Source organism: Anomalospiza imberbis, chromosome 20 (assembly GCF_031753505.1).
Source record: "Anomalospiza imberbis isolate Cuckoo-Finch-1a 21T00152 chromosome 20, ASM3175350v1, whole genome shotgun sequence".
NCBI classification, from domain to species: domain Eukaryota; kingdom Metazoa; phylum Chordata; class Aves; order Passeriformes; family Viduidae; genus Anomalospiza; species Anomalospiza imberbis.
In genome coordinates this window covers 7,289,635-7,312,121 of record NC_089700.1, presented here as the reverse complement: position 1 = coordinate 7,312,121, position 22,487 = coordinate 7,289,635, and the positions used below count along the sequence as shown (strand labels likewise).

Sequence of the window (22,487 nt, the reverse complement as noted above, 5' to 3'; positions counted from 1 at the left end):
TGTGATTTATAGGTCTTTGAGAGTTAATCATCATGCAACTCAGAGAGAGTAGTTTTATGATTTCTTAATCTTTTGTGTACACTAATTTTCTTTTGGCTAACTGCTGAAGGGAGACATTTGTTTCTGCAGGGCATCAGCTGTGTCTGAACCACAAAGCTCAGGGTTAACAGAGCCCGTAATTACCCAGATGCGTGGGCTTGTTCTATTCAACACCATTTAGAAATGTGGATCTGTCATCTTGACTTTCAAATCGAAAATGTAGCCATAGGTTAATCCCCTCTGCCTGCTCAGGTTGCACCTCTGCAGGCAGAGTGGCACCAGCATATGTTCTGCTTTCCAGTGTTTCTCTGTTTGTGTTGTTCTCAGTTATGCTTTGAATGTTTGCAGTACTTACATGGGGGGAAAAGTTGTTTACCAACAGAATGATTTGGTCTAAATCACTTCATTGCAAAAGAACAGAGTATGCATTCAGTGCTTTTAACCTGTCTTGTTCATTGCCTTTTTCCTTTTTGAAGACAAGACACTTTTCCTCACTCCCTTTTTGTCTTTTCCCTTGCAGCATCAGCGAAAGCTTCCTCACTGTGAAAGGTGCAGCTCTCTTCCTGCCACGAGGAAATGGGTCATCCACTCCCAGGATCAGTCACAGGCGCAACAAACATGCAGGTAAGTGTGGTATCGATGGCTGGGGCTTGTCTGCTCCCTCTTGTTTCAGAGTCCACCTTTCTTGTGCTCATTCTCACCTGATGACACATGTTTGTCTGGCCCACCTGTTTATTAAAGCCTGACCTGCCAGTCTCAATGCTGATAGGAAAGAAAGGTTTCAAAACTCTCCTGTTCAAACAGGATCATCAAATGAGTGACATTAGGGCAGCAGTCATGACATGGTGGAGACTTGAGAATGAGTGGCTCCCCAAAAAGTCATCCTGTAATTTCAGTATGAGAGAGGGAGGGGAGGACTGCCTTCCAAAACCTTTGTGCGCTGCAGTGGGAAACCTGAGTTTGCCATAGGGGGTGAGTAATGGTCCTTCCTAATCTGAAAGGAACTGGTTATGATGGAGGAAAGGGAGGAGGCTTACCTCCACGTGGGGATGAGGAAACCTCTGAGCAAAGTCAGTGTGACTTCTCAGAGGTGTGAGCAGAGTGAGTAATACAGAGTCGGTTATAATTCTGCCTCCTTTATCTGCTGGAAGTTTGATTTGTGTTTTTGCTTTACCTCTCTTTGAAAAGTTGCTCTGAATATCATAACTCAAACATTTCAGGGTAGGGTTTTTTTTCATTGGCTATATGGTGCTTAATCACTGGCGTCAGATAGTGTGGGGATTTTTCCCTTCCATAAAGCAATTGGCAGGAAACAAAAATAAATTGAGACCTTCAGATGTTTGTAAACAGGACAGAGATAGAAACAGAAACAGGAGTCAACGTGCTTTGCTAGGTGGTGACCAGGAAAAATGTGATTTGGTTTGGTTCCAGGTGTATATCCCTTTGTACTTTGACACCATCAGACTGTCATCCACCTCTGCATCTGTCAGAGTTATGTATGTGATGACTGGCCACCTCAAAATCTGTTTGCAAACATATTTATAGAAAAAGTTTCAGTCAGAAGGCATTTAATTATATACTTCCACTCAAACATAGCACAGGCAGTACCCAAATTGCTTTGGTGAGATGCATTAATTACCAGTTGTCAAAAGAAAATGTTCTGAAACTTAAATTAAAGCTGGCCTTTCTGGTCAAGAATGAAGTGAAATGTCCTTTAGTGTGAAAGTAGAGTCAGCAGCCTTTAAAAAGTTTCTCTTGGCCTGTCTTGTTTTTTAATCTCTCCAAAGTCCATTGCTGAAGCCTAGGTCTCCCCCTGGCACTGCTGCCTCGCTGAGGAAACCCACAGATTTCCCTGCTGAACCTCTGCAAGGCAGCACAAACAGCTGTTGAGTCTCTCTGCTTGCCTCATCTACTTGCTCCAGCTGATTTGCATGAGGTCTGGAGTCCTTGGTGGAAAATAATTGCTTGTCTAATCGGCCCAGGGCTCTTGGAAGCCAGATTGCCAAGGAAGCAAATCCGGTGTGTTGTAATTGCTTACAGCGAGATGTTTGGTATTGCCGAGGCTGGCTTGCCTGAAGGGTGGGATTTTTGTTCTTAGAAGACTTATTTTATTCCTGCCTCTTCAGTTTACAGGGTGAGCTTTAACGAGGCATCGGCTCTTGTCCTTTCCTCAGTTTCCCTGTCTGTCAAGTGATGGGAATGCTCTAGTGGTTTTTTATGGTGCTCAGAGGTTTCACTGGGGAGAGTCCCTTGTCTGAGTGTGCACCAGATTTCTGTGAATTTTTCTAATATCAGCAAACCAAGGCACCAGGGAATCAGTGTGTCACCTTCCTGAGCAAAACATCTGTGCCACCAGAATTAACTCAGTGATGTGGAGAGCGTGGCTGGCACAGTGTGTGCAGCTGCCTCCTTTCTGGGACACCGATAATCCATGCTCAGCTTCCATCCCCACGTGTGTCGTGACTTATCTCTGGCACACAAAATTAGAAGGGGGTAGAGAGCAGACAAAACTTTCCAGTATGGAATTGCTGCCTATAGATGCCATAGTATTTCAAGTGGCTCTAAGAGCATTTTCTAGGAAGGCTGACTGACCTTCCTGACCTGCCTTTTTAATTCATCAGAGGTGCTAGAATCCAGCGTGAAGAGTGGGTAACAGGAAATAATTAATGCTCACACCCATTTCTCTAATCACACCTCCATCAATGGGAATCATTGGCAGATTGACTAGATATGGTACCAGCTGTCCATATTCCTCTCCCTGGGTGGTCCTGTGCCACCTGGCAAACTTCTGTGGGATGGTGGGCTTGCTTTTCCACAGCAAAGCCGGAGGAGGCCAGAAAGGGATGTAACTTCCCTGGGGCTTTTGCCATCTCTGGAATACTGTGAATCACTTTTCAGATCCCACCCTTGCTCATGCTTTGCACCTTGCCTGCCAGCTTGAGGAAACAAAGGCATCTGCTCGGCGCAGGGCAATGTGATAGGAAGCAGCAGCCCTGCCATGGCTGCCAGCAAAGCCAGCTCTTCACAGGACAGGATGTGATATCTTTGTGCTGATTCTGGCATGTTAAAGCCTTTCCTTTGGTTTTTCTTAATCCAGGAAGTTTACAAAATGCCTTGTGTGTTTGGGGCTGAAAACCCTGCAAGTTGATTATAGCTGGCCAGGGAAGCAATCCTTTACTTTCCAGCTCTGGAGATCCCAAGGCTGGCAGGGCAACAGGGAGGAGTGTGGTAAACTTTCTGAGGATGAAGGACAATGGAGCTCCTTGGCTGAGCCTTGCAGAAAGGGTTGTCATAGAAACTTCTCTCTTTAAGTATTGAGATAATCCAATAGTCCAGGTGATTTTTTTTTTTTTTTTTTTTTTTAAACTCTGGAACCTTTAGCTCTTAAGAGGTCCCTGAATTACTGGCAGCAATAAGTGGGAACTGCTACGTTTTGGAGAGGGAAAAAGCTGATGTGAAGCATCTTTCATTTCAGACTAAGACATGTGGAAGCTTCATGAGTGAAATACTTGCTGAGCTCTTCCAGGCTGTGGGCAGGAGGTGCAGGGGGACCTTTGCTTGTTGACTGACAGTTCTCAGCAATTCCCACTGTATTATTAGCTGGAACTTGCTGGAACTGAGCAGTGTTGTCAGGATTTTGCACTGGTATTGACGTGGGGAGATCCTGTCATGGCACTCCTGGCAGAACAAGCACCTGATGGATGACTTGGCCTTCCTGAGTACCCTATCTCCATAAATAATTTCTATTTAGGGAGGCTCGTGCCAGCCACTCCCGTGCTGGGAACAATGTCCATGGGCAGGAAGCAGCTTCAGGTGCTTGTCGCCGGTGATACTTTGTGATTTCCCTGGCACTTCTGAGTGCCTCAGTTTTCCCACCCCCAGTTAAAAATGCATTCCCAGAGCATTGACTCATTCTCCATATGCTGAAGTGTCGTTCAAGGAGGAAGGAAGAGGAGAGCAGAGATTGCAGTGTCCTGTGTAACCTACTCCATGCGAGGTTGTCTCTGTCCCATCCAGAGAGGGGCTGCACAGCCCTGCAGCCATGCTCTTCCACCAGCTATAAAAATCATTTGGGAACCAGGTACTCTCACTGGGCAGCCTTTCCTTTCTTCTCCTTCCCCTTTTTGGTATTTTTGGATGCTGCTCTGTGTCCAAGCTTTCCTTATTTCTGAGAGCCTTTGAAATAACATGGATTCTAGCACCACTGGTGAATCAGAAAGGGAGATCAGGGGGATCAGCCAGCCTTCCTAGAAAAGGTTCTTGTAGCTGATCCCACTGAATATTTGCTCCTTGCAGTGTTGCCTAAACTCAGCTTCCTGGCTGTGAAGGAGTGGGAGAGGGTTGAAGAGTAAAGGCTTCTCTTCTTGCTGATCTGTGCCACCCACCTGGCAGCCCTGCAGTCTCCTTTGTGGGAATGCAGATTAATTTTCCATGTAATGATTGAAAAACCAGCCCCTTCCAGGAGATGTTGCTGCTGGCCAGTACTCAGGGGGTGATGTTGGCTCTCTGCATGCCAGGAGTAGTGCTGAGAAGTCAGTGCAGCAGTGCTGACATAAAATCATCTCACTTGTCTTTGAAATGCTTGATGTTTTAGGAACCTGTGACACTTGTCTCTTCTTAATAAGACTTAAAATCACAGTCATGCACTAAATTTAATTTTCCTTTTTTTTCCCTCAGCTTTACCAGGAAAGGTGTTGCAAGTGTTTTCTAGGAAAAAAATATAGATGTTTGATTTTTCATTTTTTAGCTGCTTTTGGGTGGGGTTGGTATACAACCATAGGTGGACACGTGCTGCTCTAAAGCAGGACTAAATCTCACTCCAAGGAGAGTATACTTTTGCCTGGGTAGTATTTCTGCACTTAGTAATAAGCTAGTGTAAAAGAAATGGCAAGTTTCTGGTTTGGTGCACGTGGTAGAATGAGATGTTGAACCACAGGGTGGGGTTCCTTTCTAACTCGGTTGACTTGTCTGTCAAAGGAACAAAGAGTACTGAAACACTGTTTATTTCTGTAAAAGAAAATACCAGAATTTAGAAGGAGAGAACATGGTAACACAGGAACAGGTGAGCACACAGAGCAAAGAGCAGCTGACTAAGAGATGACAAAACTCCCATCTCTGAGTAGGTGGGAGTGACAGTGACGACACTCCTGGTGACGTGTCAGGTTTCTCGGTGGACATTTGCTCTGGCTGGACAGCCAGGAACTTGCATGTGATTTAAAACTATTTTTGTGCATTCACCTTGCCCTCTTGCCCACAGGGGATCTCCAGCAGCACCTGCAGGCCATGTTCATCCTGCTCCGCCCAGAAGACAACATCAGACTGGTAGGTTGGCTTTCTGCTTATCTCCTGTGAACCAATGCAAAGGTTAAGCACCACTAGACAAATACACCTGTGTAACTCAGGGAAGCAGTGGTGTGTGTGTGTTGGAGTGGTTTCATCAGCAGGTTTGGGGAGTCCTTGCAACCACAAAGGTAGGAAAGCAGCTAGTTGTGAAAGGCGTGCTTTGGTTGTCCAGTGAGACAAATTGTATGGCTAGAAGGTTGTCTTTGAACCAGGTACTGAGTATCTGTGCTCCCAAAAAACACTGTAACAATTGCCAGAGAGGATGGGTAAATTATCTTGGTGTCCTGTTTAAATCAAGTGTGGGTGACTTAAGTCTGACCAGTGTGAGTGAGTCTGCCCTTCTGTGAGAGTTCAGTTGTCTTCCTCACTCTGCTGTCCTGACCTGTGGCATCCCAAAAGGCCATGGCTGAACAGGTGGGAGCATGCAGGATCCCCATGTAGCCATGCACCTGCACTGAACCTTGGCCCTCTGCTTTCCTGGGCTGTTGCCTCCTATAATGATGTAAAATGAGGCATTGCTGTTCATAGCACTGATGCACAGTCCTGAAGAGCTCCAGAAACCAAATGTGAGCAGTGAGGAATTTGCCTGGGACATGTTGAAGTGCTCTACAAGGCCGGGCATGACTGCAGTGAGTCTACACCTTTCAGCACTCAGTAGCCTGAAGTTTGTTTCCTGTGTTTTCTTGGTGCATCTTAGCAACGTCTGCCCACAGGAGGACTGCCAGCATCCCAAGTGTTATTCCAACACCTCTGGTTTGCTGAATCCTCCTGAGCTGTGCTGGAGATGGGCTGATTGGATGAGTATAGCTAGGAAACAGCCAAGGTTACTATGGAATGCTTTAGCTTCCCGAATGACCACAGAAAATAATTTGCCATAAGGAAGCCAAAGGACCTACTCCCTAAATTTTGCCAGACACACCTTGCTGTCACTAAAATTTCAGTGAAAGTGATGGGAATGGGGGTTCTCAATGCTTTTCAGAATTTGAGCCAGGGTTCGAACATTGGAAACTATTGAACAAGGCATTGTTCAGCAGTATCACTGGCTACATTGTGTGATTTGGGACAAATTAGCCTTAACAGCTGAATAAGGACTTTGTGGGCTGAGACATAAACCCTTTTGTCCAGAGCTACATTTGGAATGCTGAAATCTTGCATGAGGTTAAGTTCGATAGTCTACTTGAATTTAATTGATTCTTGACGAACGAAGGGTGTGCAGGGTTGCAATGGACTCTCTCATAAAACAGCAGATACAAATGAGATTTGAAATATAAACAGTACTGAGAGAAATGCATTCTCTTCATTTTCTTGGCTGCTGTCGTTCGGAGGGCTGGCTTCACAGCTCAGGGGGCAGCAGAGAAATCTAATCCTCTAAAAACCTAAACTTAAAATTTGGAACAACTCTTGTTTCTTGGAGCTGTTGGCAGAGGTTTTTAGCCTTCTTTGAGAGCAGGATTAGAGCCATGGTACCAGTGTTAGATCAGTAGGAAGGAGGAAAAGGAGTTAAGAATGCAAAGTGATTGAACGTGTTCCTGTAGCTTAGCAGAGCTGGGAGCTTGAAAGTTGGACACACTTTTTTCGTCTTCAAATCATTTATCTCCATGAGAAATGTGTTCTTGTATGAAACACCTACTATCACAGAGCCTGAAAGGTCAGTATGAACTTCTCGGAATGTGCTGTTCGTAAGGGCTGGTGAAATATCACATCATACTTCTGATGATACAAGAATGCAGCAGGAGATAAAGTTGGCTTGTGTTCAGGTGAGCCTAAAACTTAAGAAGAATGTGGCTGGCCCTGAAAGGACTACAGGGGATGACTTGTTTTGATCAGACTACAAATAACCTTCCCAAATTGAGGAGAAAGCCAGCTCTGTATGGATGAGCTGGTTGAGAAAGAACTTTTCATCTCATCCCTGAAGCCAGGCCATCTTCCCTAAAGTAACTGGGATTTCAAATATTTTCATTTAAAAGGCCTCAGAGCGCTTGGTGTGCTCCTGCTGGCAGGTGAGCATGTGAACTAGCACTTCATGGAAAGGTTAGAGCTTCATTTGTGGTTTGATAGGCACATTGGGGCTCTAATAGTAACTTTTGAAGTTGGCTGGTTTACAATGTCAATTCTGCTGTTTTAATACTCCAGTAAATTTAGAAAAACACGTTGTCTGCCCAATCATGGTTCTTCACTTTGTGCTAAGGGTGTAAGTGTTGAACCCAGAGAGTCACACTAAGCCATGCCCTATTTCTCTTAACTGGCCTCTGAAAATCCCACCCTTCCAGCATGTAGCTATGTGAGCTTTGCTCGCTGTTTGTCTTGCCTTGTTCTAAAGGGTCTTGCATCAAGACTTCCCATTATTCCTGGCCAACTTGGTTTAGCAAAGTAAGTTAGATTTTGTTAATCCTCTTGTTGCTGGACTGTCCTCAAGAGAAGCAGAACAGAAACTCCTGTGTGGATGCCCCAGACATGGGGCAGCTGTGTCTGTCTGCTCCCTTTTTAGGCAAGTCTGTGCTGATTGTTGAGGTTTGGTTCCCAATGTAGATAATTACTTTAACCACCAAGACCTTGGTGATTACTTGCTCTTCTAGGTTGAAGAGCACCTTTCTGTTTTCCCACAAGTGATTAGTTCTAGAAACAGCTATCTTGGGGAGAATTCGCACCTTGAAGGACTGACCACTTTGATCCTCCGTGTTTCCAAAGGAATCCCAGTGACTCAAGAAGCAAGAAGGAAAATAAGGCTGGTTTTAGCATGACTTATCCTAAGGAGATGGGGTGGGGCACAGTCTCTGGCTGTACAGAGCACGGCTGTCTGCTGGCATCAACATTTAGGTAGTTTCTGTTGGTCTTTGGTCCAACTGGGCAAGTCTGGAAGACTGTCAACACCGTCTCCTGCCTGCACTTGCTATTCCACCCCATCACCAGAGCTGCTGCTCCCTGCAATGCCACTGGGAAGCTTTCCCTGCCATGCTCAGCATTCCCTGCCACAGAGCACTCTCCTGGGATGGCGAGCTCTGTTCAGCTGTCGGGCACTGGTTTACCCTTTGTAGACTCCACGACATGCTCTGGTCAAGATTTCCCAGATAGTGGACAGGAGAGCTCTGAGATGAAAGGGGACTTCCTCTAAGCTGAAAGGTGCTGCTCTGACCTCAAAACCAAGTTGTGAACAACTAAAGGAGCACATTGGGAAAAGCAGCCTGCTCCTGAGAGATCTCACACAATAGTTAATTTCTTAGCTTTTTAAGGATGATTGTTTTTAACTGGGGTCTCTGAGCCATGACCTCCTATGAAGGCCACCAAGAGGCATCTACACAAGCCATGGCTTGGGAGTTTGAGGAATTTGGGTTCAGTTTGTGGAGGATGTCAAACACCACTTCAGACTTCAACCACTGGGTTGCAAGGAATTCAGGAACCAAGTCCTGTTGCAGCAGGCAGGGATCTGTCCACAGCACAGTGCAAAGCTGGGCTGGAACGGCTCCTTCTCCCCCCTGTTTGCTCTCTGCAGGCCCTGCTCAAAGTTCAAGCAGCAGTTTAACAATATGGTAAACACTGAGGCCAGACAGAGTCTTGGTGTTGGATTGGGCCATCCAAAGTTAAAGTTTAGTGTACAGAATGAAGACACTTCCTTTCTAGGAATGTCCAAGTTTCTCTGGTTGGGATCCTGTGACTAAAATAGCTGCAAACAGCTTGGAGTGGAGTCCAAAAGGTGTTGCAAGTAAAGGCTGCTTGCTGCAAGTGTTGATAGGCAAAACTTTCAGTGCTGGGCTCCCTTTCCCAGGCTCGTCATTAACCAGCAGTCTGTCTGCAAGACTTCCTGGAGTCCCTTCAGTTCTCACTTCCTTGTGCCTTCTGGAGGAGCAGCTCACCTCAGTGCAGTCTTCCAGGAGCTTCAGCGTTGGTCTGACATTCACAGTTTAAGTTCCACTGCTCTGTCGGTAGTATTTCATTTGGGAGATTGTGGGCTGAACACCAGTCCTCCTGGAGCTCTTTTGGCACTGGGGTATAAGTGAATGTGGCAGGAGCAACGAGGCACGATGACTTTCACCTTTCCTGGGCAATCTGAACCAGTGAGGGATACAGCTTAGTCATAGGAATATCTTTTCCTGCCAGGTGTAAGGCAGTATGATTGCTTCTGCACTGGGGAGGTTGCCAGAAGAATTCAAAGGGCCAGCAGGAAACCACGTATGAATTAGGTCCTGGTTGTCTGTCCAGCTGCCTGAGAAGCTGGTGGAAAGAGACTCATTGGAGCTGTTGTAGCACACAGTAGTTTAAAGGAAAGCTCTGGTTCTTGGGGCAAAGCCCTGTGAAGGTGAAGGTTCAATGCCCATCTGTCTCACTGATGGTCCACAAAGCTCACTGGGCTGGGACCAATCAGAGAGCTGTAGGTTGTTCAAAATCAGCCTTGGTGGGACAGAGCAGGGCCTGCAACCAGGTGTGCAGAGTGCACCAGGAACGCGCCAGCTGTTGAGGAGGTAACTGTGTGGGAGTAAAGCACTTCTTACCCAGCTGAGGAGCGTGGGACATCCGTACCAGTCCAGACTGCATCACTGCTTCTGCGCCTGTCACTCAGCATGAAAAAGTGGCATGTAAAGGTAATAATGTGTGTTTTGCTGACTGCACTGCTGGTCTCTTCCCCTTCTTTTCTTCAGGCTGTAAGACTGGAAAGTACCTACCAGAACCGCACTAGATACATGGTGGTGGTGTCCACCAATGGCAGACAAGACACGGAGGAGAGCATCGTCCTAGGAATGGATTTTTCTTCCAATGACAGGTACTCAGAGTGTCCAGATGGGGAAGTCCTTGTGCTCACCCCCACACAAATTAACTGTAGAAATCACTGTCTGGTGTCCTGTGTTTTCTGGGGATAGGCTGCTTCAGCTTTTCTAGCCTAATTTTTCTTGAGCTCTAGAATTGCAGTTTTTTGTGTTTCCTAAGAGGAGGTGGTAAATGTGAAGGCAACAGTGCAGGTCAGCATTTCCCTCATTTCTCCAAGCATCAGGCTTCTGTGAGGATGTTCAGTGCCTCTGAATGGTAAGGTACCCAAGCCCTGCATCTGCACACCACAGACAGGGACAACCTTCATGCAAAGAAAGAAAAAGCTGCAATTAGAGGAGCTGGACCTCAGCATTCAGGGGAACAGGTAATAAGAAAGGGACTGTCAGGCAGTCCCTTGCCAAGGTCATGGCACCAAGGCCTGATGGCAGTGTCAGGGTTGGTGATGGCAGATCTTGCACACCGTGTGCTGTCCCCAGGCAGCAGTGTGTCATCAGGGTTTAGTGCTTCTGCTTCATTCATTTAAATTCCTGCTGACCTTTCCACAAGGCTGCAGACTGTGGCTGGGAAGCAGCTTTTATTGCTGGAAGGGCTGTAAGCCAGGTGACAGCAACCCAGCAGCTTCAGGGGCAGAAGCTTCACATTTAGAAGGGGACAGTGGGCACTCTGGAGAGGGCATGGAGGCACATGACTCTCTTAAAGAGACTTTTAAGTAAATCTTGGCCTCTATTGGAGGACAATCGGCTGGATATTCCATTTTGGAAGGTTTCATACTCACACTTACTTCCAGCACAGCTGCTACAAGAATAAGTCTTGTTTTTGACCGTAGTTGAAATAAATTACTTCCAGGTAGTTAGTAGGATCACTAGAAAATATTTTTGAACTATTTGGCTAAGAAATTGTCTTCCAGATATTGCCTGCTGGTCACAACAGCCACCATGCTTGGTTTGGATGCTGAACTTGGGTGATGCCTGCTAAAATGGGGGACCAGCTTGATGCTGCCCCTGGCTCCCGTCTCTGCACATGTGTGCACAGCTGTGATTTAGAGATGCTCTTGCCTTGGGGCAAGAATAACTTGTCCTTGCACAGGTTGCTGTGAGCTTGGAATTCGCTGTTGGCTGTGATGTACCAGTGCAGCCACCTTTGATAACTGAGAGCTCACTGGTATTCAGTCTCTAATAACATAGCAGGGTCATTTTAGCTTTCTGCTGGAGTTCCTGGGGTTCTGGATGGTCACTGTGATCTGCCCTCCCCGAGCCCACTCGGTATTTATAACTCCATGTAGACTTGTTGCTATGGTCTCTGATAAGCGCTTGCTGAACAGTATCACTAAAAATACCCCAGCCACCTTGGGAAGCCTTTTAAAAACACATCTTTCCATGAGCTCATCTCATGTTGTCAACAGAAATAGCTGCATGCTGCAGTGTCTCCTGGTGCTGAGCACCAGGCATGTGCATTTCCAGGGCTCCCTGTCTGACCCTCCAAAGCCTGGTCTCTCCCTCTTCCCACTCTTCTCTTAAGCTGGAGACTGGCAGGTGTGCTGAAACTGGTGGAAATCTGGGAGCACCTGGTGCAAAGCATAAGAGCAGGAGGCAGCTGAATTCAGTTCTTGAAAATGCTGCTTTGATTATGGGGCAGTTTTGCAGCTTTATGAGATTCAGCTCTTTTCATTTAACAGCATGGCGGAGGTTGTGTTGGGTTCCCCTGCTCCTGCCTTTTTTCCATCACTTGATTTCTGCTTTTAACTTGGCTTTTTGCTCAGCCTTACAGAAAACTTGGGGGACTGTGAGGGCAAAGAGAGCAAAGCAGCTTAGAGAGGAGTGGGATCGCCAGGAGGTGTCTGTATGGGATGGCTGTTGAGGGCATTCTTGAGGGCAAAGAAGGGTCAGAAGGCAGCCACAGGTGATGGGCTGAGATTGCCAACTTGCCATGCTGTCAGTCATCCTGCTATTGCACTGTTCTGCTCCTGGTCCCCAGCAGCTGTGGCTGAGGGACAAACAAGAAAATAAAACTGTGGATTGCAAAATCAGAGCTAGAACCAAACCTCTTGAGCCTGAGAGGGATTAATCTGTAAAGAAAGCCTTGAGCTGACCGAAGACTGTGAGGCCCCTCTGACCTTCTGCACAGAGTTCAGTGCCTTTGGATCCTGTTTGCTCTTCTCCTGGGTGTGTTAACCCTTCAAGCTTGCTTGAAAGAATAGTGCTGTGCCCTGAATCTGGTTAGTGATCCTTGCCAGGCCTCTGTAGAGCAACACTGGCCCTGTTTGTCTCTGAAGCAACAGTGGGATTTTTCTTTTTCTTAATGAATACAAAAATATGCAACTATTGCCATGAAATTAGAACAATAACATGGTGCTGTAGTAGATAGACTGACTTTCTCTTTCTCACTGCAGTAGCACTTGTACCATGGGCTTGGTGCTGCCGCTCTGGAGTGACACCTTGATCCACCTGGATGGGGATGGGTGAGTACCTTTTGTGTGTTCTGTGTTGATAGAACTTAGGGCAAGGTGTATGGGGAAGGATTCCAGTGCTTGCAGAGCCCTCACAGATCCAGCAGCCCTCCTCTATTGGCCTGTATCGGGTTAGCAGGCTCAAAGGCCCTCAATCACAGTGGTTGTGGCAGGGAACACCAGTAATTGACTTATCTGTGAATAAACACGCTCCGAGGCGGTGGCTTATGTGTGTGTTTAAGCTGGAGTAAAGGAGCTTTTGCTGGAGAGTGGGTGTGTAGTGAAAGCTCCTTAAAGGGATCCTATTATGTGTTCCTCCATCATGCTTGCAGCAGGCAGCACTCAGCCCAGCATAAAGCAAGAATGATGTTTCTCTGCCAAATAGACACCTGACTTGCAGACTCCTGTTTGTGCCAGTTACTCAGGTTGTCCAGTGCAGTGCATGGAATGACTTTTCTTTCCTTGGTAGCTGCCCCTGGATCTCTTTAGCTGAACTCTGTTGCTCCCAGCTGTGGCACTGAATTTGTGTTGCCAAGGTAAACAGCACAGCCCAGCACTGTCCCACTGTCTTAGTTTCGTTCCCAAACAGCAGCTGCTTAAAGAAGTTATCTTAGAGCTTTTAGTGTGCTATTTTGATCTGTTTGCTAGCTGAACTCAGCAGTGTATGCTTAGGGCTAGACCTTTGCTGTTCTAATGTGCTAAGACTATCAGTTATTAACTAAAAAGTAACTTTTGGGAGACATTTTTACTGTGCCTTTTTTCTTCTCACCAGAGGGTTCAGCGTATCAACAGATAACAGGGTGCACATATTCAAGCCCGTGTCTGTACAGGCAATGTGGTAAGTACTTACTACAAGCTGTCCCAGTGATCCTTTTTCCAGGTGTTTTGGCTGCTTAAGCTCTTAAAAACCAGGTGCTGCTTTATGTTACTGTGATCTTGAGACCTACTTGAGCAGCCAAAAGTTTCCTTCAGAGACAGGGAAGGAAGTTTGGTACCAAAGGAAAAAAGACATGTAAGTGCTGGTGTACAGCAGCTTTGTCTCAGCTGAGGGCAGGAAGGAATAGGGTAATTTTCCTTGCAAAGGGCTGCTGCTTTGAGCCCAGAGTCACATTGCTTTGAGTATATGTTTGAAATATTTTGAGATATGTTCATTGTGATAGAGGAAAGAGAAGCTGCTTGCATTTTTCTTTCCTTTTAGGGTGGTTCATGTAGTGATCATGAAAGTATTTCTGGCTCGAGCTTCTTTGCATTGCAAAAATACATCGCCTGTCAGCGATGCTGCTGTCACCCCAGTGATTTTGACCTGGATCCTTCTGATCCCAGTCAAAGATTTAAAATGAGCTATAAATAGGAGAGGGGGATTTGTTTCCCAGCAGCAGCTGAAGAAACTCCTGACATCCCTTGTGCAGTGAGAGAGGGCAGATACCTAAACATCTCAGTGCAGTCCTGAGCCCTTGGTTGTGCATGTCTGATTCCTGGGTGTCCCTGCCCTGCACACAGGACAGCTGATGGCACAGTAGGAGCTGTCAGCACCCTGTCTTGGACACAAACTGTGTGCATCTTATTTAGGGCCTGAGTATTTGTAGCAGATTTTGGAGCCAGAGACACGGGTCTGCCCTCTGAATTGTGGGCACCTTCACTGCTATCCAGGCTTGTTTTGGCATGCTCCAATTAAGACATGCAAGCTTTGGCAGCGTGTGGGAATCCACAGCCTTGCAGGACAGCCTCGTGCACAGTGCCAGGGGTTTGTACCAACTGATGGGACATGAGCAGCATCCTGGATTTGGCTGCAGCTTAGTGCTTGATACCAGCCTGAGGAGGAAATGATAAACCTACAAGTGTTGTTCCCTTGCTAGGTCTGCTCTGCAGAGTTTGCATAAGGCTTGTGAAGTGGCACGGAGCAACAATTACTATCCAGGGAGCCTCTTCCTCACGTGGGTCAGTTACTATGAGAGCCACATCAACTCGGACCAGTCGTCGGTCAACGAGTGGAATGCCATGCAAGATGTCCAGTCCCACCGGCCCGACTCGCCCGCCCTCTTCACAGATGTGTAAGTTGGGCTGGCTCTGCTGAGCCAGTGTTTGACTGTCCCCAAATGAGGAGAGAGTTTCCACAAGAGATTGCTCTTAATTAGGTATTAATGAGGAGAAGCTTCCTGTTCCATGTAATAAGTGGACTCACGGTTAGGTAAACACCAGCACTGGAAGTTTAGCCCTCCTGGGGCTCCCTTGCATCTCCTCCAGCCTCTGTTTTCAGTTTAGTTGTTTACCTTGGGCTTTGCTTGCAAACCTTTGCTTCTGCAAGGTAAATCCCATGTTACTGGTGAGAGAGGTGTGGTGTACCTCAGCCTTGTCTCTGCTGGTTTTGTCCTCTTGTTCCAGGCCTAGAAGGAACAAGTTTCTCTGGACTTTGTTCTTACACTGGCACGTGTCTGAGCACATGTTTAGGCTAACATGGTCTTTTTATCCTTACTCAATTCATCTTGCTGTAAAATGAAGTGTTTATCTATGGACTTCTGAGCCTGTGAGCTCAGAAACATCCTCATCTCATCCATCTGAAACACCTAAGAATGGGGGCAAAGAGCAATGCAGGTTTTTGTCATTCTGAGGAGCTTAGCAAGTGTGGAACAGGACAATGTGTAGGTTCCAAGATGCCTCCAGCTACATGCTTGGGTATCAGGTGATAGATGGTCCAAAACAGTGGCTGAGGTAAATGGGTAGACAATTCAGAAAGGCAAAATTTATAGGCTGTATCAGCATTCAAGGTTTACCACCCCTGTCATTAGTAACTGCTGATGGTACTGATACCATGTAACATGAAAGGTAGTCTGTGACCAGATGTGATGCCAAATGTGAGGGTTTTCACTTGCCCGTTTTGTAATTACTTCACTGGCCCAGCCACTTTCCCAGAATAATAGTGCCTTTGGTTGATTTATGCTCCCAGATATTTCCTGTTGCTGGAGTCTAGTGAGTGAATAATGATGCTAAGCAGTTGCTCAGCTGTGAACAAGCCTTCACACTTGATTGTTTTTTAATGTAAAAGGCGGGTGGCTGAAAAGTTTTGGCAGGCTGACAGATTAATATTTTCTTGTAGTTTTTCATATATAAATTTTATCTAACCCACACTTTCCCTGGTGGCACCTTGAAATTGAATGATTTCCTTGGGACACTTAAACAGCATTCTCTTAATAGAATCCTGAAATAGTGCATGAGGTTAAAAGAACTAGGAACTTCCATGATTTTTATTTGTGAACCACCAGTTGAACACTTGTAGCGTCCATGTCCTCTCCAACCTGGCAGCCTTCCAGAGAAAGGGAAAGGTGGTTGGGAGATGCCACTGCCGGGTCCCTTCTGAAGATGCTGGGTGAGCCAGCTCCATGCTGCTGCTCTGCTGCAGCTTCCCCTGGTGTTACTCAGGCTATTTTTGCAGCTGGTGATAAGGCCCCTGGCAGCAGAGGCGGGAGGAATGCAGAGGCTTAGCTGCCCTCGGCTCTCCATGTAAGGAGTTTTGGAGCTGTTACCTTTCCAAGAAAGGTAGGGAGAGGCTTAGATATTGCTCCAGAGGGTATAATGCAGCTTTCCCAATTTAAATTTTACCAAATACCAGGGGTTCTCTGGATGACTACAATGGATTAGGAGCATTCAGTTGGTGGCTTTCATATACGACTGTGAATCTAAACTGGGCTTTACTGTCACCTGAATTCCCTCCAGCTGAGGACATGCCTGGGGGAAGTAGTGTGAGAGTCTGAGATTCTACAGAGTATGCAGTCTATACCTATTTTAAAAGTGTCATAAATCCAGTTTGTTTTCCCTCCCAGTGATTTTGTTGCTTTCTTCTGACAGCCCAACTGAGCGGGAGCGCACGGAACGGCTGATTAAGACCAAACTGAGGGAGATCATGATGCAGAAAGATTTGGAGAACATCACCTCGAAAGAGGTGAGTGGTGAGGGTGCAGCACTGGAAGTGCTGTTGTGCAAACTAAAGAGCTCTGTGCTTCATGCTATGAAGAAAGGCCAGAACAAAAGCTTCACATGACTTCCTTGTGTCCCTCCTACCCATGCAGATACGCACGGAGCTGGAGATGCAGATGGTGTGTAACCTGCGGGAATTCAAAGAATTCATTGACAATGAAATGATAGTGATCCTCGGGCAGATGGACAGCCCTACACAGATATTTGATCATGTCTTTTTGGTGAGTCTAACAGTGAATACAAAAGTAAACACTCCTAACACTTTTCACTATGGGCTGGTTACCACAGGGGCCTCTGGAGGAAGTTAAAGGAATTCTGAAGGAAAGGTTGGTTGATCCTGGGATCGCATACTCTTAAGCAAGACAGTAATGAACAAGAGCGTCTTGGCTTTTTGGCTGTACTAAACTTTGCCACGTAGCACCAAGCCGTAGACCCTGTTACCTAGAGGATGGAAGGGACAAGGTCTTAATTCTAACAGTTTCTCAGGGCTGTTTCCACTGATGTAAGACCAGTTTTGTGGCTTTGACTGTCCAGGGTACCCACATGCCAAGTTCTTGTGTTTGGGGAAGATATAACATAGCAAAGAGGGAGGGGAGCTGTGTGACATCCAAGTGGAATGACGCTCTTTTAACATGGAAAGCTCTGAGTTTGTGTGATCCAGGAGGAGCAGAGTAACGTAATAAAGAATCCTGGAGATAAGTCACTTAAGGAAACATAAACATTTTGCTGTTTAAAGTTTTGCTTGCTTAGTTGCTGCTGGGACCTGTCTTAATTACTGCAGCTCCTTCTGGTGAGTCAGCGCTCCGCTGGATTTCCCAGCCCCGGAGCCACGGACACAGGTTTGGTTGGGCTGTCTAGCCTGTGAGGTTGGCTCAGCTTTAAACAAAGCCATTCCTCTTGGACCAGCTGGTCTTTCCAAATGGAGAGGGCCTCTCCCAGTCTCCGGCTCAGAAGGGATGGTCTCTGTTAATGTGAGCACTCCCAGGATATCATTTTGGGGTAGAGCCAGGAAACTTGGAAGTACCTACGATGTAATGGATTTTTTTTTTTTGCAGACTATGTGTTATAAGGAGAGAGAGAGGGACCTGTTACAGGCTTATGGTGCTGGCCAAAAGCTGTTACAGGCAGCTGGATGGCACTGCAGGGCTTGGAGTCTTGGCTCTGAGTGCATTTAATGGGCAGAAAACCTTTCAAATAAGGCTTGCAGGCAGCACCAAGAAGAGCTGTGGTTAATATGTGGAATAAAAGTGTTTGCAGAGCAGCTGCTGTGGTGAGGAGCAGTGCTGCTGGGGCTGAGCACCAGCTTCACCCAGGAGTGTGTGTGCTGCAAGGCAGGGTTGTGTTGTGAGGCCTCAGAGAGTCAAGGAGCTGTTTCCTTCCAGGTGGAGGCAAGAGCCCTGTGGGATCCCATTTAAGGAGTACTAAAAGAACTAAGCAGGAAATAAGTGAACTGATGATGTTGGTAATTGTGGATCAAAGGACAGGAGAAAAGGCTTTTGCCCCTGCAGCATTGTTCTCCCTACCTGTGGAAACTGATGGTTCCCAGGGCTGAATTCAATTGTTCTTCCTTGACTGAAAGAGACATTAAACTGAGTCTGGGCCTTGGTAAATACAATCAATCATCTTCATCTGGATCATCTTTCCATTTGGGAACCATTTTAGGGCAGGGAGGCAGAGAGCTTGTGCACCTTAAATTTTGAAGGAAGCCTTTGAGTGGTTTTGTCCTCAGTCAGGTTTGTGTTTGAGCAGGAAGCAAACAGCTTGGAGGCCCTGTGTGTGCTGCAGAGGAGAGGGTTACCTAGCTGGGGTTGTTTAAATGTCTTCATTTCTCTGCTCACACAGGCTTTGAACATGGGGAGAAGAGGTGTAACCCAAGTGAGCTTAGGTGTTGCTGCCTTTGATGTTTGAGATGGGTGTTTCATGTATAAACAGCACCTGGATGGTTCTTAAATGCAGGCAGTTTCTCCTCTGTGGGGCAGAACTGGCAGCAGCCTCCAGGGAAAGGGTGGAGTGGTCCTGTCTTGTTGAGGTTGATTTGTCAGCGGTTTGCAGGAAGTGCCAACACACAGTGCTGGGCTCTTGTTGGCAGAGCTGCTTCTTGTTTCAGAAGGGATCTGGTTAATGGGGTGAGAGAAGGTGCTGAGCATCAGTCATGGTTACCCCTTGAAACCATGACTTTGAGCGCCCCTGTGCTCAAAGGACCCCCAGCTCTCCAACCCTTGGCTGGTCAGCTTCCTCCTCTGGTTCACTGGTGACTATCCCTCCCTCCACCAGTTGCCTGGCCATGCCTTCTTTCTGCCTGATGTGTCCCTTTGCATGTTTTCCCTGCAGGGCTCAGAATGGAATGCCTCTAATTTGGAAGATTTGCAGAACAGAGGGTGAGTAGCTTCAGGCCATCAGCTTAAAAGCAAAAGCCTGGCCACACTTTTCTATGCAACAAACTCAATTCCATACCTGCTGTGTTACCTGAGTCTTACTTCAGGGATTGCAGATCCAAACAAGCTCTTGCTTCCTCCAAACTCCTTGTCCCACAAACAGGCACCTTAAAGTAAAAGAATCTTACTTTGACCTTGACTAATGTCCCCAAGGCAAACAAAGGAAGGCAGCAAGCTCATAGCTATAAGTAGTAAAAAGCTGCAATTACTGAACTGGATGCTGCATAGTTGGCTCTGTGCCCTCGGCCCCAGCCCATAGTTCTGGACTGATTACAGAGGCACTTCGGACCTCCAGGCTCTGCAGGAAGGAAAATGTGGAGAAGAGCATTTGTTCCTCTGAGTGGGGCCCAGTAGGAAATAAAGTCCTGTGGGAACGCCACCGATGGGTTCCTCTGTTTCCTGCCCTTTCTAATTTTCAAGTTTAGATTGTCCTTTCTCTAGACCAGGTGGTTATAAGCACCAAGATTGTGCAATTAAATAATTATTCATGGGTTTGGTTTATTTGTGCCAAACCAGTGGAAAAAACTAATCATGCTGGTGAACTGATAGTGTAATTCTGTACCTTAGAAATACAGCCTGGCAAAATTGACTCTTCCTGGTGAGCTCAGAGTCTGCTGTGATTTCCTTGAGTCCGACAGGTCCTACTTGATTGCCAGTGATCTCATACCTGCTTGGGAAAAGGAATGTCATCCTCTTGTAGTTCCCTTGTTCTGCCTGATATCCCAGCATGAATGCATTTCATAAGCATCTTACAAGTAACCCTCAGGGCTAAAAATACTGAGTGCTGTGTACATAAATACCACACACTTTCTCTAGCAGTTTCCTTTCCAGAAAATTTAGGGATAAGAAATAAATCCTCCCCAGTGGCTCATTGTCTGTTACATCTCTCTGTAGTTGTTTTATATGTTTGTTTAGCTCTGGTGTTACTGGGAGGTTTCGTCTTCCATCTTTCGTGGTTTTGGTGCAGCAGGAGGAGAGATTCACAAAGGGGCTTGGAGAAAGTGTGCAAACACTAATTGCAGGAGCTCCCGTGGCACAAGTGTAGCTGACATGTAGAGGTGGTGGGCAGTGTGACCTGACATTGTGCAGAGGAAGTTTCTATCCATAGATCTCTGTTATCAAGCTCTAAACTGCCCAGCAAAACCTATTGTCTGTGTTAGCTGCTGCTCCCTTGCATTAATTCCTGGTTCCCCAGGAATTTTGTTCAAGAGTGCACTTCCAAATGGCCTTGGCAAAGCAAGGCAAGGCTGCAGTGTAGCAGTGGGACATCTCTTTGAACTGGCTGTGTTTCTCTCTGCTGTTCCCATGCAGGGTACGGTACATTTTGAATGTGACTCGAGAAATAGATAATTTCTTCCCTGGGCTCTTTGAGTACCACAATATCCGGGTTTATGATGAAGAAGCTACAGATCTTCTGGCATACTGGAATGATACCTACAAATTCATCTCCAAGGCAAAGTAAGTCTTTTCAAAAAACACAACACACACGTTTAGAAGATAGATACTAAGCATTTTGTTTTCCTGCTGATTTTCTTAACTGCTTTTCCTCCTTGCCTACCTTGCATCACAGCATTTTTGTTTTGTGGTTTGCAGTAGAAGAGCATCTCTGTGCTAGAGGCTGCCCTGAACTGCTTAGTACCTTTCTGGGATGTGTTTCTAAATTGTGACACCACGTTTGTGGTACAGGTTCTCTTTTCACTTGGAATATGGCTTGATGCCAGTGGGCCATTTAGGCTGAGCTCAAGGGTGCCACACTAGTCTTCAGAGGTTTTCCTGTATCTCTGTATTTTTCCACTTTGCAATAACAGCTTCAGAAGAGCTGTTGTTACAAAATCTGTTAGGAATATTAATAGGACCTTGTTCTTCAGTTTCTTTGTGTGTCTTGCTCCAGTTTGTAAATTGGATTATCAGATCACGTCCCAGACTCCAGCTGTGGCCACAGTGTTGAAAACATGTTTGATAATTCTCTGGTAAAGAAGTTGCTGTTTTCTTCAGCTTGTCGGATGTTTTCTGTTTAGTGATCCTCTTTTATTCTTTCTCCCACTTCAGGAAAAATGGTTCTAAGTGCCTGGTGCACTGCAAGATGGGAGTGAGCCGCTCAGCATCCACGGTGATTGCCTATGCCATGAAGGAATACGGCTGGAACCTGGACAGGGCTTACGACTACGTGAAGGAACGGCGCACCGTCACCAAGCCCAACCCCAGCTTCATGCGGCAGCTGGAGGAGTACCAAGGGATCCTGCTGGCCAGGTGAGGGGAAGGATTGATCCTGATTATCCATGTTGAGGTGTAACACTTCAGTGGTTGTCTCCATTCTTTTGGTCAGAGCTTCTATCTGTGTTGCACTGAGCTTGCGCTGTGTTGTGCAAGCTGGGGTTCTTAGGAAAGGTAGCGCTCTGTTTTCAGGGTTAGCTCAGCCTGGGAAAATGGGTGTAACCAGGAGCTGTCAGGAAGCTGTTTCACTTCTAGGATGTTTGGTTTTTGGACAGTAGCATCCCATGAAGTGTTATCTGTGTGCAGCATTCAGAGCTATGCAGGCTCCAGCAGAGATAAATGATGGCCCTGTAGCTTGTAACATCACTTGGCAGGGAACTCGCTTTGTCTCCTCACAGTTCCCTGTTGAACATGCCCCTCCTCAGCAGCTGGTCTGGTTTTATTTAGATCCCTTTGGTAAGTGTTGCTGTGAGGGGAGGGGACAGGATGTTCTGTGCATTGCAACAGTGGTGTTTATTCCTGCCTGGAGTCCTGAGGCTGGTCTGGAGCTGGGCCTGGGTATGGGCAAGTGTGTTGTAATCCCAAGCCAATCACCTGACTAGCAAAAAGACATAAATATTGCATGTTTCTAGGCTGTGTTAAGCAATGTCTTCACGTGATCAGCAGGAAGGAGGTAGTGATACTCTGTTTTGCCAGGTTATGGTATTTTGTTTGGAGTCCTGGTGTGCTTTGCCTGGGAGCAGATCTGCAGCAAACAGAGTTACCCAATCTGAGCCTCCTGCCACAGCAGGCGGATCTTAGCAGGTTTGGACCAAAGTAAATAGTAAATTTCAAAGCTTTCTTGGTGCAGTTGGGAGATGCCTGTTTTTTGTAAAATCATTTAGATTGGAAAATAGCTTTAAGGAGGAGTCCAGCCATTGTTTTATGTACTATCATTTACAGCAGCTCTGTCACTCATGTAATTTCTTTAGGGCACACTTCTGACCTCTGTCCCCTGCTTGATTCTGTCTCTTCATGTCTGTTCTATCCACTTGCAAAGACCTCCATTCCCTTTCATTCTAATAACTTTTTCTTCCTCCTTTCCTCTCCAGCTGTTCCCAGCATGCTGCCTGACTGTTTGTTGCTGGGCCAGGCCTGGATTCCCAATTTTTACACCAAACCCTTGGTGTGAGCTCCCCTGTCACTGGAGTGTGCTTCCTCTTTCCCTCTCTGCACAAGTAAATAACCTCAGGGCTCCTCCCAACTTACTCCCTGACCAGGTGCACCCACAGGATCTT

At 46.5% G+C, this 22,487-nt stretch overlaps 1 protein-coding gene across 2 annotated transcripts in view; it reads left to right on the top strand.

The window, feature by feature from the left end:
* Positions 1 to 22,487, top strand: part of SSH2 (slingshot protein phosphatase 2) — a 90,533-nt gene that overhangs the window by 57,085 nt on the left and 10,961 nt on the right. For both annotated transcript variants that reach the window (XM_068210504.1, XM_068210503.1), the window contains 11 exons: positions 560 to 663; positions 5,297 to 5,361; positions 10,017 to 10,138; positions 12,533 to 12,601; positions 13,362 to 13,427; positions 14,446 to 14,640; positions 16,433 to 16,526; positions 16,654 to 16,782; positions 18,893 to 18,939; positions 20,308 to 20,454; positions 21,046 to 21,246. In XM_068210504.1, the coding sequence (XP_068066605.1) occupies positions 560 to 663; positions 5,297 to 5,361; positions 10,017 to 10,138; positions 12,533 to 12,601; positions 13,362 to 13,427; positions 14,446 to 14,640; positions 16,433 to 16,526; positions 16,654 to 16,782; positions 18,893 to 18,939; positions 20,308 to 20,454; positions 21,046 to 21,246 (1,239 nt within the window). The remainder of the gene's footprint in view (positions 1 to 559; positions 664 to 5,296; positions 5,362 to 10,016; positions 10,139 to 12,532; positions 12,602 to 13,361; positions 13,428 to 14,445; positions 14,641 to 16,432; positions 16,527 to 16,653; positions 16,783 to 18,892; positions 18,940 to 20,307; positions 20,455 to 21,045; positions 21,247 to 22,487) is intronic.